Genomic DNA, 17,133 nt, shown 5'->3' on the forward strand with positions numbered 1-17,133 from the left:
GCCCCTTGAGCGTCCAGCTTGATAGAAATCTATCAGAGCAATTGGAGCAATGAATGGAGAGATCTCTGGATCTATGTGAGGTATAGGGCTGGTTCTAGCTTTGTTAGAAAGAGATTATCATGTATATACATTAGTCAGTGGCGTACCTCAAATAGAGGCAGAACACGTAGCTGCTATGGGGTCCCTGGGGGAATGGGGCCCGCAGTGGAGGATAGGCCACGCCCACTAATTACACTTGTATGGCTCCCTGAGAATGTAAGAGGTGGAGAAGGACCTTTGGTGATGTCATCAACCATGTGACCAGTGCAGGAAGCCAAGGAATAGCAGAGTAGCAGAAGTCTAAAGGACCTTTGGTGAAAGACCTGTGGCATATCCCTGTGAGGGGGCGGAGATTCTGTGTGGTGCCTGGATGGGAGGTTAGTGGTGTTCTGGGATAACCCATAACATCCTAGAAAAGCTGGGAGTTGTAGTTCTGTCCTATTATATCCCTCTCCATGTAATTTAAACATATGCCCTAGTACAGTCTGGTAATGCTGGGAGTTGTAGTTCTTCTGCCCTATTGTATCCCTCTCCATGTAATTTCAATTTATGCCCTAGTACAGTTTGACAATGCTGGGAGTTGTAGTTCTCTCCTCTTATACCCCCTTTCAGTAATATATACTGATGCCCCATAATAAGTCTGGTCATACTGGGGGTTATAGTTATTTCTTTTTAAAGCTCTCACCTAGTAAAACTAGATGATGTCCTATAATAATTTGGACATGCTGGGAGTTGTAGTTCTCTCTTCTTAGGCTGGGTTCACATCACCGTTTAGTTTTCCGTTTTGCGTGCAGAACTTATTCCTGTCTAAAATAACGGATCTCTGACAGAAATGGCATAAATGGATGCCAAATGTGCAGAACTGATGCTTGAAATACAGGATCCGTTTTTTCTTTATTTTTCTGTTCATCTGACGGATCAGAAGAACGGAAAACTAAACGGTGATGTGAACCCAGCCTTAAACTCTCTGTGTGTAATATCTACTTGTATCCGATAATAACAGCCTGGACATGCTGGGAATTGTAGTTCTCTCCCTTTTACCTCTCCCTGTGTTGCTCCCTAATTTCCAATAACAATCTGGTGATTATGAGACTTATAGTTCCCTTGTCACTATCATAATGTACTGTAGCCGCTGAGGTGTGTATTAGGCTTTGTTCACATCTGTGCTGGTGACGTTCACTGTTCTGCCGTCATAGGAGCAAATCAACGAAAATCACTGCAGTTCCGGATCTGGCACTTCATGGACGACAACACCTGACAGATCCCACTGACTATGATGATATCTGATGGATTTCCATCTGCCAGGATATAAAATTGTGTCCAGAATTTATGACCTGATCTGCGAATGAGGCCCCAACACAGATGTGGTCAAAGCCTTTGATGTTCTTTAGCATCAGATTATGAGGTTCTGCAGCAGATGAGGTATGTATTAGGAGGTTCTGAAGCAGCTGAGGTGTGTATCATGAAGTTCTGCAGCAGCTGAGTTGTGTATAATGAGGTTCTGCAGCAGCTGAGGTGTGTATTAGGAGGTTCTGCAGCAGCTAAGGTGTGTATTATGAAGTTCTGCAGCAGATGAGGTGTGTGTTATGAAGTTCTACAGAAGCTGAGGTGTGTATAATGAGGTTCTGCAGTAGCTGTGGCATGTATTATAAGGTTATGCAGCAGCTGAGGTGTGTATTATGAGGTTCTGCAGCAGCTGAGGTGTGTATTAGGAGGTTCTGCAGCAGCTAAGGTGTGTATTAGCAGGTTCTGCAGCAGCTGAGGTGTGTATTAGGAGGTTCTGAAGCAGCTGAGGTGTGTATTAGGAAGTTCTGCATCAGCTGAGGTGTGTATTAGGAGGTTCTGCAGCACCTGAGGTGTGTATTAGGAGGTTCTGCAGCAGCTGAGGTGTGTATAATGAGGTTCTGCAGTAGCTGAGTTGTGTATTATGAAGTTCTGCAGTAGCTGCGGTATGTATTATAAGGTTCTGCAGCAGCTGAGGTGTGTATTATGAGGTTCTGCAGCAGCTGAGGTGTGTATTAGGAGGTTCTGCAGCAGCTGAGGTGTGTATTAGGAGGTTCTGCAGCACCTGAGGTGTGTATTAGCAGGTTCTGCAGCAGCTGAGGTGTGTATTAGGAGGTTCTGAAGCAGCTGAGGTGTGTATTAGGAAGTTCTGCATCAGCTGAGGTGTGTATTAGGAAGTTCTGCATCGGCTGAGGTGTGTATTAGGAAGTTCTGCATCAGCTGAGGTGTGTATTAGGAGGTTCTGCAGCACCTGAGGTGTGTATTAGGAGGTTCTGCAGCAGCTGAGGTGTGTATTAGGAGGTTCTGCAGCAGCTGAGGTGTGTATTAGGAGGTTCTGCAGTCAGTTGTGACTGGATGAAATCCTTTAGATTTCTGTGTCTGCACTTTGGAAAATATCCCTGTCCTGTTCCTCTGCCAGCACGCGTCACACTGTGACCTGACTGAGCAGTCCAGACCTGTCCTGATCCCGCACCGTTACCAGTCCTGACTCCAGACTAGTGCTGTGAAGATCTGCCCCAGGCCCGCAGCACAAACAGTAAGCCAGCATCGGGGAGGAGGTGAAGCAGGAGCAGGCACAGTTCATGGGGGAAGCATGACACACTATATAAAAAGTAGCAGCAGCGGGCACAATTCATCGGGTAAGGCTAGGTAATCACTTGCCATCAGATTTTGGTATTCTGTTCCAGCATACCAGCAGAATGGCCAGAATCGCCAGATCCAGCATATGCCAAACACTTCCGGCACCTGCCGGATCCCATTCACAATCGTGGGGTCATTCAAGATTGTTTTGCTGTTTGTTTTTGCTAGAATCTGCAACGGAGGCTTCTGCTGGAACCTCTGCAGTAGATGTGCACATACCCTAAGGGGTGCGATGGGTCACTGACAAGGAGGGCCCAATTCAGATTCTTGCCATGGGGCCCAGTGATTTCTATGTACGCCCCTGACTTTAACAAAAGCCATTGAAATGTAACATTTGTTGCAACTGTATATTAATTGGATTGTGTCATGCTAATATTTGCTGCAGATGAATTGACCCTTGTGATAAAGTGACTGGTTGTCTGTCTTGCTTAGCAAACACATTTCTAAGTACCCTGTTCTGTGTTAATAGGGACAGGTCCTCAGTTGAAGACACTTATCAGTCAGCCAAAGCGGAAAGCAGCTACTAAGTGTGTCTGGAGGACCTGGGGTGTCCATGTATATTTCGATGAGCACTGCATGGTGCTTCATTTCTATTATGGTGGTGCTGTATGAAAACAGAGCCCTTGTTAGTGGGTACTCAGAGAGATTATAGCTAATCAGTGTGGGTCTCAGCATTGGAAAGCTTGTGATCTGCTTATCATCCGTTACAAAAGTAATCATGCAGAGCAGACTTTGAGCACATCCCTTTGATCACGCATTATAGTACTTTCTTTCTGTACACACAATGCTATACTGCTATATTCAGCCTGTTGGCTCAAAGAGTTGTCAGTGATTCCACCTCCGGCGAGAGAAATACAATAGGGGAACTTGTCATGGGAATTGTGACACAATCAGCTTGGTGGTCTTAATAAATCTCCCCAGAAGGTTGTTCAGCATACAAACTCCACGCAGATGTTGTCCTTAGTCATACTCGGACCTAGGACCCCAGCACTGTAAGGTGCCAGTGCTAACCACTGAGCCACCGTGCTGCCCTTTGCTTGAAAAATATGTTTTAAAATGCCAGTATTACTAGAGTTCTTCTACCAGCAAGCTACACCAAAAAATGACAGATAGGAATATGTTAACCCACCAGTGGTCAATCTATTTGGGTATTTTATCTAGAAATTGCTTAACTAATAACTGATAATCTGAACAGGTCCCAAAAAGTGATGGAGCTGCCTTCCTATAGTGGCTTTATGCTATTGTATAGCAGCCAAGAAATTTCTTTCATTAATTTATTATGCACATTGGGGGACTTCCCGTGTTGTTTCGGAATTCAGAAATCATTAAAATAACAATGCATATGTTAATAGAAATCTGCATTCATCCAGGACCTCAAAAATAGCAATTAACATTGTGAGAATAACCCAGAGGTGTTACTGCTAGTTTAATATCCTTCCCTTTTATATGCTTTATAATGAAGAAATGACATTTATTGTGTATTCTACAGAGGGGCAGGTAAATTATGCATTTTTTTTTGTTTAAGGGAGTGAAAGGAACTTTATGAACTGTGCAAGGATCTTTTGACAGTATCATTTTGGGCACATTTTTCAGATACATATCAGGCCTGCTGGTAAATAAAACTGTTCATCCCCATCAAATTCTGACGTGCAGAGATATCACGGGAGTTGAGTTAGATATGTCTGCAGTGCTGCGTATTTAGTCACCATGAACAGCATTAATAGCAATAAACCTCCAGCCGCTGAGGGCTGTTTTATTTCGGGACAGAACATAAAGCAACATTGTGTGTGCAATGAATACGATAGGACTTGAATATTTTATCCAAATGAAAATGAGAATTTCTTCATATGTTCTCAGTACAGTTGGTTAGCAGGTGAGAATAAAACCGCACATACCATCTTGTAAACTGGTCAACTACTTGTCCTTACTTTGTGTTAAACCTGGAAAAACGACACATTACAAAGAAATGCATTGTATTACATAAATCTACATCAATAACCTATGTGACTACTGTACGTTAACCTTGTTTTCCTGTGCCAGCTTTCAGATTTTCAACAAGTAAGGGGTTTTCTGGGATCCTTAGGATCATCTATTTGAGGCTGCCTTGGTCCATCCACTTATAGGCCATATACCTAGTAGCAGTGATGCACTATTTTGTAGCTTTTTTCTAATTAGCTTGGATAGAAAGAAGCTGCAATAAAAAGCTGCAATAACCTATACCTATGGTGCTAGTATATGTATGGCATGCATGTAGATGGACCCAGGTAAACAAGAGGCTACACCAGTTATATGAGAACCACAGCCCCTTTAAAGAGTTGATTGGCAATGTTGTCGAGCGTCGAACCTCACCAATCAGATATCGATGACCTGTCCTAAGAATAGTTCACTAATATGTTGATCCCTTTAACAGAATCCTCTATTTACAGCATAAAGATCTCATACACACTTCTATATTAAACGCTTATTTAGACTAGTTCTTCAGGGAGTATCATGTACAAATTTGTTCATGCGCGATTGTGTACTCACTTAAATGATGATCATTGACTGTGTTCGGACAGGTCTAGTCATCGTGCCTATCGGCGAAACGTCAAGCGATGCATATTTACATTACCACAATTATTTTATAACAAACTAGAATTTACTTGTTCACTTTAACAACTTCACAAGCACTGAATGAGCGTATATGGTAAAATTGTTCAGTCGCTTCATACATTCACATTACACGATTATCGACCACCATGATCATCGCTAGCATTTGAACTCTAATGATTATCTACTCGTCAAAATGAGACTTAAGACTGTACAACATATAGGTCAGTGCTCTCAATGGGCTTCCATTTTTGGTGTAAGAATACCACAATTTAAAGAGGTCTGTAGAGTATCATATAATGGATTTCCACAAAACAGATGTCAGCATAGCTTTATATGACTTTTATAGGGGTCTGTTGGCCCTGCTATACCTTCTTATGTCTCTAGTTTGATGTAAGTCAAATTCCATATGAAGATGACAAAAACATATGCCAATATTTCATCAGATGCTAATCAAATGTCTAATTTGTATCCACAGGTAGCTAATTTGTTGAGACTCTTCCATATTCCTCAAATAAGCTATGCCTCCACCAGTGCCAAACTTAGTGACAAGTCCCGTTATGACTATTTTGCAAGGACAGTGCCACCAGACTTCTATCAGGCGAAAGCAATGGCTGAAATCCTACGTTACTTTAATTGGACATATGTGTCTACTGTTGCTTCTGAAGGAGACTATGGGGAGACAGGGATTGAAGCCTTTGAACAAGAAGCAAGACTAAGAAACATTTGCATTGCCACTTCAGAAAAGGTTGGAAGATCAAACATGAAAAAATCCTATGACAATGCCATCAAGGAACTTTTACAAAAGCCCAATGCAAAAGTTGTTGTTCTTTTCATGCGGAGTGACGATACCCGAGAGCTTTTAGCAGCTGCCAACAGGTTTAATGCTTCATTCACATGGATCGCCAGTGATGGATGGGGTGCTCAAGAAAGCATTGTTAAAGGCAATGAGCACATAGCATATGGTGCAATTACTCTAGAACTTGCTTCACATCCTCTTAAAGAATTTGATAGGCATTTTGAAAGCCTTAATCCCAGCAACAATCATCGAAACCCTTGGTTTAAGGATTTTTGGCAACAGAAATTTCAATGTAGTCTTCATAATAAAACTGAGAAACCATGTGACAAGCGCCTCAATATCAACAGCTCGAACTATGAACAAGAATCCAAAATTATGTTTGTGGTGAATGCTGTGTATGCCATGGCTCATGCCCTGCACCAAATGCAACGGTCCCTTTGCTCAAATACTACCCATTTGTGCGATGCCATGAAAACTGTAGATGGTAAGAAGCTCTACAAAGATTATTTGCTGAAAGTAAACTTTACAGGTAAGGAGCATCCTATACTCAGTGTGCACCAATTAAATAAGCTATTTGATTTAATGAGTTTTATCGGTTTTAATTTTCGATTTTCCATCTGTTGAAGCTATCTATACTAGGGGCAGACAAAAAATGTATAAACAATGGGATGGATAAAAACATTACATTAGAAAGCATGAACCCAAAGATCAGAGAGTACAGATGTTGCTCCGCTTAATTAGATGCTAAGCGTTTTGATGTTAATTTAAATTCCCTACAATTTCTTTTGAATGTAAACTGCTTGATAAAAAGAATAGGAAACAACTTGAAACGGCATTGTCTTCTACCCCAGGCAGCAAGAAATAAAACACCAGGAGATGATCCTCATGTTGAGACAAACCTTCTGTTTGTATTATGGTATTGAAGGTCAAGTTCTGAAAGTTTTAGAGTACCATGGTTTAAAAATGACCTTCAGACGTCTTGAAGATGTTGTGGTTCCATTTAGACTTTACATTGCGTCTGTTTGCTGATTTTCTTCTTGTATATATATTATCGGGCAGTAGGCTTAAGTATCATATAAGAGTTTTGTTTCCATAGACATTGACATTGCCTCAATGCCTCAAATCAGATCCTTTCTCATAAAATGGAATTCAAATCAGAATTGTCAACCTATTCATTTCACGATGATGAGAGAACTGACTGATGTTGATATCTGTATACATTGTGCAGTTCATACTGCCATCACAGACAGGTTTCTACTGACCTATTTTTTCTTTATCATGAAAATCACAGAAAAGTCCCTAATGACTGTATTTTTCACAGAGTCTCTAGATTTGGAGGCATTTCTATTCAATAATATTAAGGGGCAGGCATATTCCTAGCACTTTGTCTTAGCAACATATGGAATAACTGTACAGTAAGGTTCTGTATTTACAGGCATGGAGCTAAAAAAAAAGGCAGATTATAATAAGGGGAAACTGGCTGGTAATCTAGGGTCAAATGCAATAAGGGTACTCTTTTCTGCTCTTTAATTGTCAAGTGGTGACCTAGAGGACCAAATGAATGAACAATTAGCAGGATTTTATCATATTGGGAAACATTGGGGGGGGATTTATCATATCTCTATCAGTGGCGTAGCATGGGTTGCCACACCTGGGGCAAGCCAAAAATTGAAGTCTGGGGCTGGTCTGCCGCGGTGTGCGACAAATTCTCTATCCCCACCCCCAACCCTACCATGAATCAGATATTTGGATGGACATTACATACATCGCTATTAAATATACAGTAGAATACAGCAACATACCTGTTATATCCAGTGACGTCTCCCGGGATGTAGACTCTTTCTTCAACGTCTTCATTCTGAGATAAGACCGCCATGATACCTTCTTTCAGCTGCTTCTCGTCTCTGAAGAGTTTTACAGAAATAAATTTAGATTCCTCACTTTTTTTTTTTTATATTTATTTTCCTTTTTTAATTACACAATGAAATGAATAGACATTACAATAGAAAACACAACTGATACAGAATACCCATTATGGACAATAATCAACTACCATATAAGAAAGGACAGTATCCTGCATAAATTATATATATCTCAGTAAATTCGAAATTAATGAATAGAAACATAACTATGACCACCCCCCCCCCACCTCCCCTATTGGCTGTCGTCACTGCAGCTCTATCAACCACGGCTATAAATACGGTTTAGATTGTGTCTAAGCGGTCTCACGTGTCGCCCTCCATTTCCTTTCCATATCCTCATAAATTTTAATTTGTCGCAGATACTGAATCCATTCATTTAGAGAGGGTGGGGAGACAGACCCCCAGTATTTAATTAAGATAACTTTAGCCACCATCAGACCCCTCATCCAGATCTGTCTGATCTGGAACGGAAGAACAGTGTCTGGGGCAAAATATCCCAATATCACCGTCAAAGCCCCAGGGTTATAAAAAGAAGAGGACTTCCTTTGTAGGGCTGAGAAGACCTGTTCCCAGTACCGTTTCAATTTGCTACAATCCAAAAGTAGGTGGCCGAAGTCCGCATTCAGACATCCACATCTCAGCCTTTATTTTGAGGGAATTTCGCTTGGACTTTTGGCGTATAGTACAATCGATGTAAGATCTTAAATTGAATTAGTCTATGAGCATTAGAGATTGTGGCCTTTCTAACATTCCTATAAATACTAGTCCAATGCAATGAAGGACAATGCAACTCTTGCTCCTATTTATTTGGACTCTTAAATACAGTTACAGTTGCCAATGACGTTCAGAGTTTACAATACAGTGTGGCTATCTTAACCCTCTCATCTGCCTGAGCAAAACAGTAATTAAAAAATAAATTCTCCCGTGACAAAAAATAACCTTTGTTGCTGGAGGCCTCATATGCGTGTTTTAGACGTGAATACATAAACAAATCTAGTAATGTACTATCAGTGAAGTTAAATTCCAGAAAGGACTTAAAATGTCCCGAAGTAAAAAGGTGACTCACATTGAAAACCCCCTTCTGGAGCCAACAAGTAAAATCTGTGATTTTAAAGAATTTCACCAGATTCCTATTCTCACACAGAGGGTTGAAAGCAAAAGTGTGGAACCTTTAAGTATATTCTTAAGCTTGTTCCAGACCCTCTGTAGGGTCCATGGTATCAATAGGGACTTCCTCAAACCCAAATAACCAGATTCCAAGCAAGTGAAGATATTCTCTAATGGTTTATCCATAACCTGTGTCAAATATTGTGCTAGTAAACTCTATTTAGAATTAGCATCGCTGCATTTGTGCACATAAATAATATCCTTGAAAAAAAGGAAATGATAACCCACCCTCCGACACCGACAACCATAGATATCTTTGTTGTATACGCACCCTCTTCCTTCCCCATATTAGATCGTTAATAAGAGTCTCCAATCTATGGAAAAAGATATCATTGATCCAAACAGGGGAAGCACACATCGGGTACATCACAATAGGCAAAATGATCATTTTAACCAATGCTATTCGATCAGTCTGTGCTAATATCAGTTTCTGCCAGGCACCAATTTCAGACTTAACTTTGATCAAAACCGGGGCCAAATTAAGCTCATAAAACCTATCTATAGGGACACCAATCCTAACCCCCAGATAGTCCAAGGTTTCATTGGGAGAGAGAACCCGAACTCCACTACCCTCATCTACGGCCTTGCGGTTCAGCGGGAGGAGCGAGGACTTCGTCCAGTTAATCAGATAACCTGAAAATCTGCCGAATTCCTCCATTACTTCCATCACATAGGGGAGGATTTTCCATCCCTGATCCAGAAACATAATAACATCATCGGCGTAGAGGCTTATTTTATCGCTCACTCCCGCCACCCCAAAGCCGTCTATGCGGTTATCTGAGCGAATCTTACAGGCTAATGCTTCAATAAATAAGGAGAATTAATACCATTAATATTAATGCGAGCTGTCAGTTGTTCATATAGCATTTTGGTCATTTCTCTAAATACACTCCCCAGACCAAAGTGAGACATAGTAGACCACAGAAAAGACCACTCCATCCTGTCGAACGCCTTTGCAGCATCTAACGTCAGGATGGAGTGGTCCAGACTACCCCCAACAGAGAGATTCAAGTACACCCTGTAAAGACTCATCTGTATTTGCCGCCCCGGAATGAACCCCGTCTGGTTTGGATGGACCAGAGAGGTAATAACCCTCTTCAGACGATTAGCAAGAATTTTTGCGAAGATTTTATAATCTGTATTTAGAAGCGATATGGGTCTATATGACCCCATATCGCACCTATCTTTATCCTTTTTCAGAACCAGGGTGATTACTGCCTCTCTAAATGACGGAGGTAACGAACCAGATAAACAGGAATCATTCTAGACCTGCAAATAGATGGGGAGAAGCGAATTGGCGTGATACCTATAGAGTTCAAACGGCAAAAACCGTCCGGACCTGGGGATAAATTATATTTCAACAATGGAAGTGTCGATCGCAACTCATCCAGAAGAATGGGGCGATCCAGCATTTCCCTATCCTGTGGGTCTAACTGGGGGAACCCCAATTGTTGTAGGTATTGATCCATATCATCCCGTCTAGGAGTAGGATCGGACTGATAGAGAGCGGAATAGTATTTCACAAACTCCTCCCTAATCAACTCTGGGGACCTCACCCCATTCCCTCTTGAATTCCTAATCTCCCCTATACTAGTAGCCTCTCTCTGGTTGGCAACTAACCGAGCCAAAAACTTATTAATGAATATATTTCCCCCTCTTTGTTATTAATATAATGGCCCCTCTTTGTTATTAGTATAATGCCCCCCTCTTTATTATTAATATAATGGCCCCTCTTTATTATTATAATGGACTCTTCTGTATTATTAATATATTGGCCCCCTCTTTGTTATTAGTATAATGTCCCCCTCTTTATTATTAATATAATGGTCCTCTCTTTATTTTTTATATAATGGCCCCCTCTTTATTATTAATATAATGGCCCCCTCATTATTATAATGTCCTCGGTCCTCCTCTCTCCTCCTCTCCCACCCACATAGTGCCCCCAGTACCTCCGCAATTATGGTAGGGTACATACATTCTAAACAAAATAAAAAATACTCACCTCTCTCCATCACAGCTTGTGGCGTCCCAGCGCGGGCGGTCACGAATGCCTCACTGTGCCTTCCCACACCGGGTCATCGTGTCATCTCGCGAGACCCAACGTATGAGGTCACAGTGAGGTAACCATGACCTCCTGCGTTGCTCTACTGCCTCATAGGCTTCAGGCTTGCTGCCTGGCGCCCCCTACAATTTGGCGCCTAGGGAAACTGCCCCCCCCAAGCTACCCCACTGATCTCTATGCCAGTCACATAGTCATTTTCATTTATGCCAGTTTGCCAAATGAAGACGGCGAAATAGCAAAAGGACGGATCCGACAGGGTGAACAGCCTGTCGGATCCGTCCTGTCGCAAGTGTGAAAGTAGCCTTAAAGGGTTTTTTTCTCTGATTTTTGAACTGATGAGATGACCTTCGGATAGGTCATCAGTATCTGATCAGTGGAGGTCTGACCACTGGGACCCCCGCCAATCAGCTGTTCAATAAGGCACCAGAGCTCACAGTAGCACCACAGAATTCTCTCTGCTCACAGCACCGTCCATTTGATAGCGGCTATGATATCAGTACAAGCAACATTTACTGCTTGCACCACCAATAAGAATAACCAATTGATGTTTTTTTATGATTTTACATAGGCCAATTATTGTTACCATCTGTCGGTACCTAGTGATTCATAAAGTCAATTGGCCATTCTAAACAGACCTTAGGAAATCTAGTAATAATGTCACACTCTGTTTAGTAGAAACAGAAATGTCTATTTTCAGTGAGAGATGTGTTTCTATATGTAAAGTGTATATGACGGGACAAGTCATCGGGAAACGTATGTGGGAGTTAATGAGTGGGTTTGATAACATCTTCATATCCCGTCATAAAAATGGAAACAAATGTGTTACAGCAACAGAGCCATAAGGAACTAGAGCTAGATTATTATTTTTTTTACTAAACTTGCTGTCAAAGTAGAATTCAGAAAATGGTTTAACTCACATGAAAAATGATTTTACTCCAGGACACATAAGTTAATGGAGATTATGATATTCACTGGACTATTTCCTATTGGGCATTTAAAGGGGTACCCCCATCTTAGTCATTCATTCCTGAGATCTTATGTGGTGGCTGTATTAATGGAAACCATCAGCAATCTGGGATAGGCTATTCCTGTAACTCCCACAAATGTGAAAGGGGGCTACAGAAATAGTATAGCACAGAATACTTCTGCATACAAAAAGTTGCAGTGGGGCCCTAAAATTACCAAAATTTTAAGGAAGTGATTCACAGCTGGTATTTAGACAGTACTTGATGTCAGGCTTTTGGGTGCCAAACAGACTGGAACAGATGGTAGGACAATGTGCCGAGCTGTGCTTGGTGAGCTGAGAGAGGGACGTGGAGCTAATGCGAGCGCCGGTGCCTTCTCAAACAAGTCTCGCAAAACCTTTTTAATCATATGTTGGACAGTAGAAAAGAAAAGAAAAAGACTAACTGGGGTAGTTTGGAATTCTTTCAAAAAGTCCTACTGACCCTGATCGTTCATTTATGCAGGGTGTCAGCAAATAGCTGACACCCTGCTACAGGTATACCAAACAGAGTGAGGTCCCTCACCAATACTGAACAATATCTCAAAAAAGACCAGGGTTATATTTTAAAACATAGCTTTTACTAAATCTTTTAAAATAGGAGTATGCAAATTTCAAAACACAGTGTACAACACGGTGAGAAATACCCATGCAACCAATGCCAATACCAAAAAAGGCGTCTGCAAATAATCACTTCCAGGAAGATAATAATGGAATGATCTTACCCAACCCGGGTGAATGAGCTGTGTAGTAAGTCTTTGCCAGGTGCCGTCCTTTAATAGCGAAAACGGAATGGGTACTCTTGTCCGGATAATTCCGTTAAGGCAAATCCTCATGTAGTAGTTGCTTAAATGAGACAAACCTACAGAGCCCTGGTGCTAAACCCTGCCTATTATATAGGTATGGGGCTAATGGTCCCTGCCTAGCAACATACAGAGCACCCGCCCCGATAGGGGTAACCCTGTCTGGAACCTATCTCTATCTGGGGCCTAAACCTCAAAACTGTCCCTCACTTATATCCAAACATGCCATGTTTCGTCCCACAGGGGGACTCTTCAGGGGCAATAAAAATGAAGATTGCAATTTAAAGAAAGGACAAAATAAAAAAATAACAGAAATGGATACAAAAAAAGCCAATTTGAGCTACAAAAGTCCGCTCCTAGATTTAGAGCAATGGACAGTGTTTAAAGAGCAGTAGGGTTTTGGCCTTTTTAAAATGTTGCAAAAAAGTCCCATCTCCATGCCGTGCAACACCTTGGTGTACTTTTACATACATAGGCATATACCACATTGCACTTGTGCCAAATATATGATTTCTGAACCATTGGTTCAACCTCACAAAGCAGGTCTTTGCATTGACCATAAATATATAAGGCATTCAGAAAGTCTTCAGACCTTTTCACTTTTTCCACATTTTGTTATGTTGCAGACTTGTGCTAAAATAATAAGCAATTCCAGTTTTCCCCATTATCCTGCACTCAGTTACCCCATCATTAGAAAGTGAAAACAGAATGTTCAAATTCTTTGCTAATTTATTGAAAAGGAAAATCAAAAATATTGCACTGACATAAGTATTCAGACCTTTTACTCAGGACTTAGTTGAAGCACCTTTGGCATGGATTGCAGCCTCCAGTCTTCTTGGGTATGATGTCACAAGGTTTGCCCATCTGTATTTGGGATTTTCTGCCTTTCCTCTCTGCAGATAGGATCTGAGAGGCTGGAGGGGGACTGTCGGTAGACAACCATTTTCAGGTATCTCCAGAGAAATTTGACTGCGTTCAAGTCAGGGCTGTGGTTGGGCCACTCAAGAACATTCATAGAGTTGTCCCTAAGCCACTGCTGTGTTGTATTGGCTGTGTGCTTAGGGTCATTGGGGGAGATTTATCAAGACCAGTTCTTTCTGCCCCAGTCTTGATATCCCATGTGCTGCTGGAGGATGCGCCTAATTTATGATGAGGCACAGGTGTCATCATAAATTAGACACATCCTTCGGGAGTACATACACCTAAACAGAAATCTATGACATCTCTGAGCTGCTATAGATTTCTGGCTTCATTTGTACCAGAAAACTAGCCTAAATGAAGATAAACTTGTCTCAGCTGTTGGCCACGCCTCACTCCTGCCCTTGCCATACCCCCTTTTGGAAAAGTGGCAAGGGCTGCGTAAAAAGAGCACTTGTGACTATTTTCAAAAAGTCATATTTAAAAAGTTGTATTTAAAAAGTCACAACCACACAGCTTACAACTTTTTGATGCCACTATTCTGATGCAAGGGAGATGATAAATCTCTTCCATTGTGATGTTGGAAAGTAAACGTTTGTTCAGGTCTGAGGTCCAGAGTGCTCTGGATAAAGTTTCTAAAATTCTGTCTTCACTTTGTCATTATAGGGTATTGAGTGCAGATTGATGGGAAAAACTTGACTTTTTTTTTTAAGTACAAGGTTGCAATATAGAAAAATGTGAAAAAAGTGAAAAGGTCTTAAGACTTTCCGAATGCATTGTAATTATACAGAATAATAAATGAGCGCTAAAGAATATATATTTTTTAGCTGAACAAGCCTGACTATTTCAGCTTCTCATTGTAAAAGAGATGTAATTGCCAACCTTTGAATAATGTCTAGCCCTGCTGTATCCTTTTTATAATGTGTAGCCCAAATCCAATATGTTAGGTCTTACAAGGAATACATAGAGGTGCTATACATTTTAGAGCACAGATTCTTGTTTATCTGTTTATACACTCTAACTACCACACCGTTACAATTGACCCTGGCATCTGAGGGGTTAAATGTCTGCGATCAGCGATATAACCAATGGCAGATATTGCCTCAAGGCAGCTATGGCACTCCACGTAAAGACCATCTTCAAAGTCTACCACTGACATATATAGTCATGCAGCAGTAGCCTCTTGACGACTTGCGCTGTAAATATGGCCAAGGTTTTTGCTGTTGAACAGCAGAATCCCAGGGTTAACGTCTGTGATCGCCAATAACAGTAATCATAGACATTGAGCCCCTCAGCTCCTGCACCAGGAACAGCTTCTCCTCACTGAGTTCAGGGAAGCTGTTCCTTTGCACTGATAGGCCAGGGACTGCCGGAGGCTCCGATGCCTGTCACAGGTATATTCCAGTGTATGTCTGAAGGTGAAAGCACTGCATAGGAATACTGTATTTTCTATTCAGTAAATGAATAAATTCCATTACTGAATAGAAATGGCAAAAAAAAGGTAAAAAATATAAAAATATATAAAAAATATAAAAATTCAATTTGCCTGCCTTTCCCAAAACAAAAAAACAAAAAAAAAAAAACATCATAAACATTGCCATGTCAAAGCACACCGGTAATCTTAAAATATAAATAGATCTATTCCATACGGCAAATGGCTGATTTCTTCACTTCACCTCCCCCAACAATTTTTATAAAAAGTAATTAGAGATGAGTGAATTTCTGAAAAATTTGATTCGGTCGGTTCGCCAAATTTTCCGAAAAGATTAGATTCGATCCAAATGAATGTGTGGTGAATCCCGTTAAAAACAGCTATTTCCTGGCTGCAGAGAGCCTGTATAGTGGTGTAGAACACTGTGCCATGCAGGAACACAATCATAGTGAGTTGCTGTGGTAGTGAAACAATACTGTGAGTCAGTATGACACGCAGATGACAGGCATCGCTCTTAGAATCACTGCACACTTCACTTCATTGGGCAGTTACGGGGCCAAAACTGACCAAATAACTCAAGTGTGAACTCAACCTTACAGGTCGATGTTAGAGTCAGGTATAAAGAACCGTGCAGAGACCCAAGATCATACTATAGCGTGAAAGAACATGCTTCTTTTACACCGTCATCAGCTGATTTCAGATAGATGTCTACAGAACCTGTTCTATTAAACGCTTAAACAAGTAGAGCCCCCCTTGACAGAGTGGAGAGGGTGTCAGCAGTAAGTTTGTGGTGACATCACTGATTATTTTGCCCTTCCTCTGATGCGTCAGAACAATAACCCCCCAAAAAATGGATACTGTCTATTGAGCATCCACCTGCACTCGGTCAGCATTTGGTCAGTAATCCATCAGTATTGCTAATGCCCAAAAAAACAAGAGTGGATCCAAAACAGAGATGACACATGAATGGAATATTTGCATGTCTTCTGTGTTTTGTACCCACTCCTGCTTTTGGCTACCAAATCATAAGCCAATTCTGATGGGACCATACAGGCCTTACAGCTGCTACACAGACAGGATCCGTTGTGTGTCTCATTTTTCCTTCCTTCTGACAGATCAGAAGAAGGGTCAAATAAATGATGATGTCAACCAGGCCAAAAAGGCAAAATAGTGGCCCAGTCATGAAGTGGGAAGAGTGGAAATAGCATGAGAAGTCCACAGACTGACCCCAATGACATAGTGTTTAGGTGGCAGCAGCAGCATGAGGAGGCCACAGAGTGGCAATGTGAAATAGTGTTGAGGAAGCAGCAGCATCATAAGACCACAGAGTGACAAGGTGACATAGTGTGAAGGTAGCAGCAGCATCAGGAGACCACAGAGTGGCACAATGACAGAGTGTGGAGGTGGCAGCAGCAGCAAGAGGAGCCCACAGAGTGGCAAGGTGACATAGTGTTGAGGTAGCATCAGCATCAGGAGACCACAGAGTGGCAAGGTGACATAGTGTCGAGCTGGCAGCAGCATCAGGAGACCACAGAGTGGCATGGTGACATAGTGTGGAGGTGGCAACAGCATTAGGAGGCCATAGAGTGGCAAGGTGACATAGTGTGGAGGTGGCAGCAGCATCAGGAGACTACAGAGTGACCAGGTGACAGAGAGGGGAGGTGGGTGGCACTAACAGTACCCTCTGACGATGCTCGGTGTTAGATGGAGCACTTGGCATCAGATTTGTGGCATTAGGCGGGTGGCAGCATCAGAA

The 17,133-nt window shown here is 41.6% G+C and overlaps 1 protein-coding gene across 1 annotated transcript in view; it reads left to right on the forward strand.

Annotated features, from left to right (window-relative positions):
* Positions 1 to 17,133, forward strand: part of GRM3 (glutamate metabotropic receptor 3) — a 340,383-nt gene that overhangs the window by 226,696 nt on the left and 96,554 nt on the right. The window contains exon 3 of the mRNA XM_040415742.1: positions 5,750 to 6,599. Within this exon, the coding sequence (XP_040271676.1) occupies positions 5,750 to 6,599 (850 nt within the window). The remainder of the gene's footprint in view (positions 1 to 5,749; positions 6,600 to 17,133) is intronic.

The sequence above is a fragment of the Bufo bufo genome, chromosome 1 (genome assembly GCF_905171765.1).
Source record: "Bufo bufo chromosome 1, aBufBuf1.1, whole genome shotgun sequence".
Taxonomy (NCBI): domain Eukaryota; kingdom Metazoa; phylum Chordata; class Amphibia; order Anura; family Bufonidae; genus Bufo; species Bufo bufo.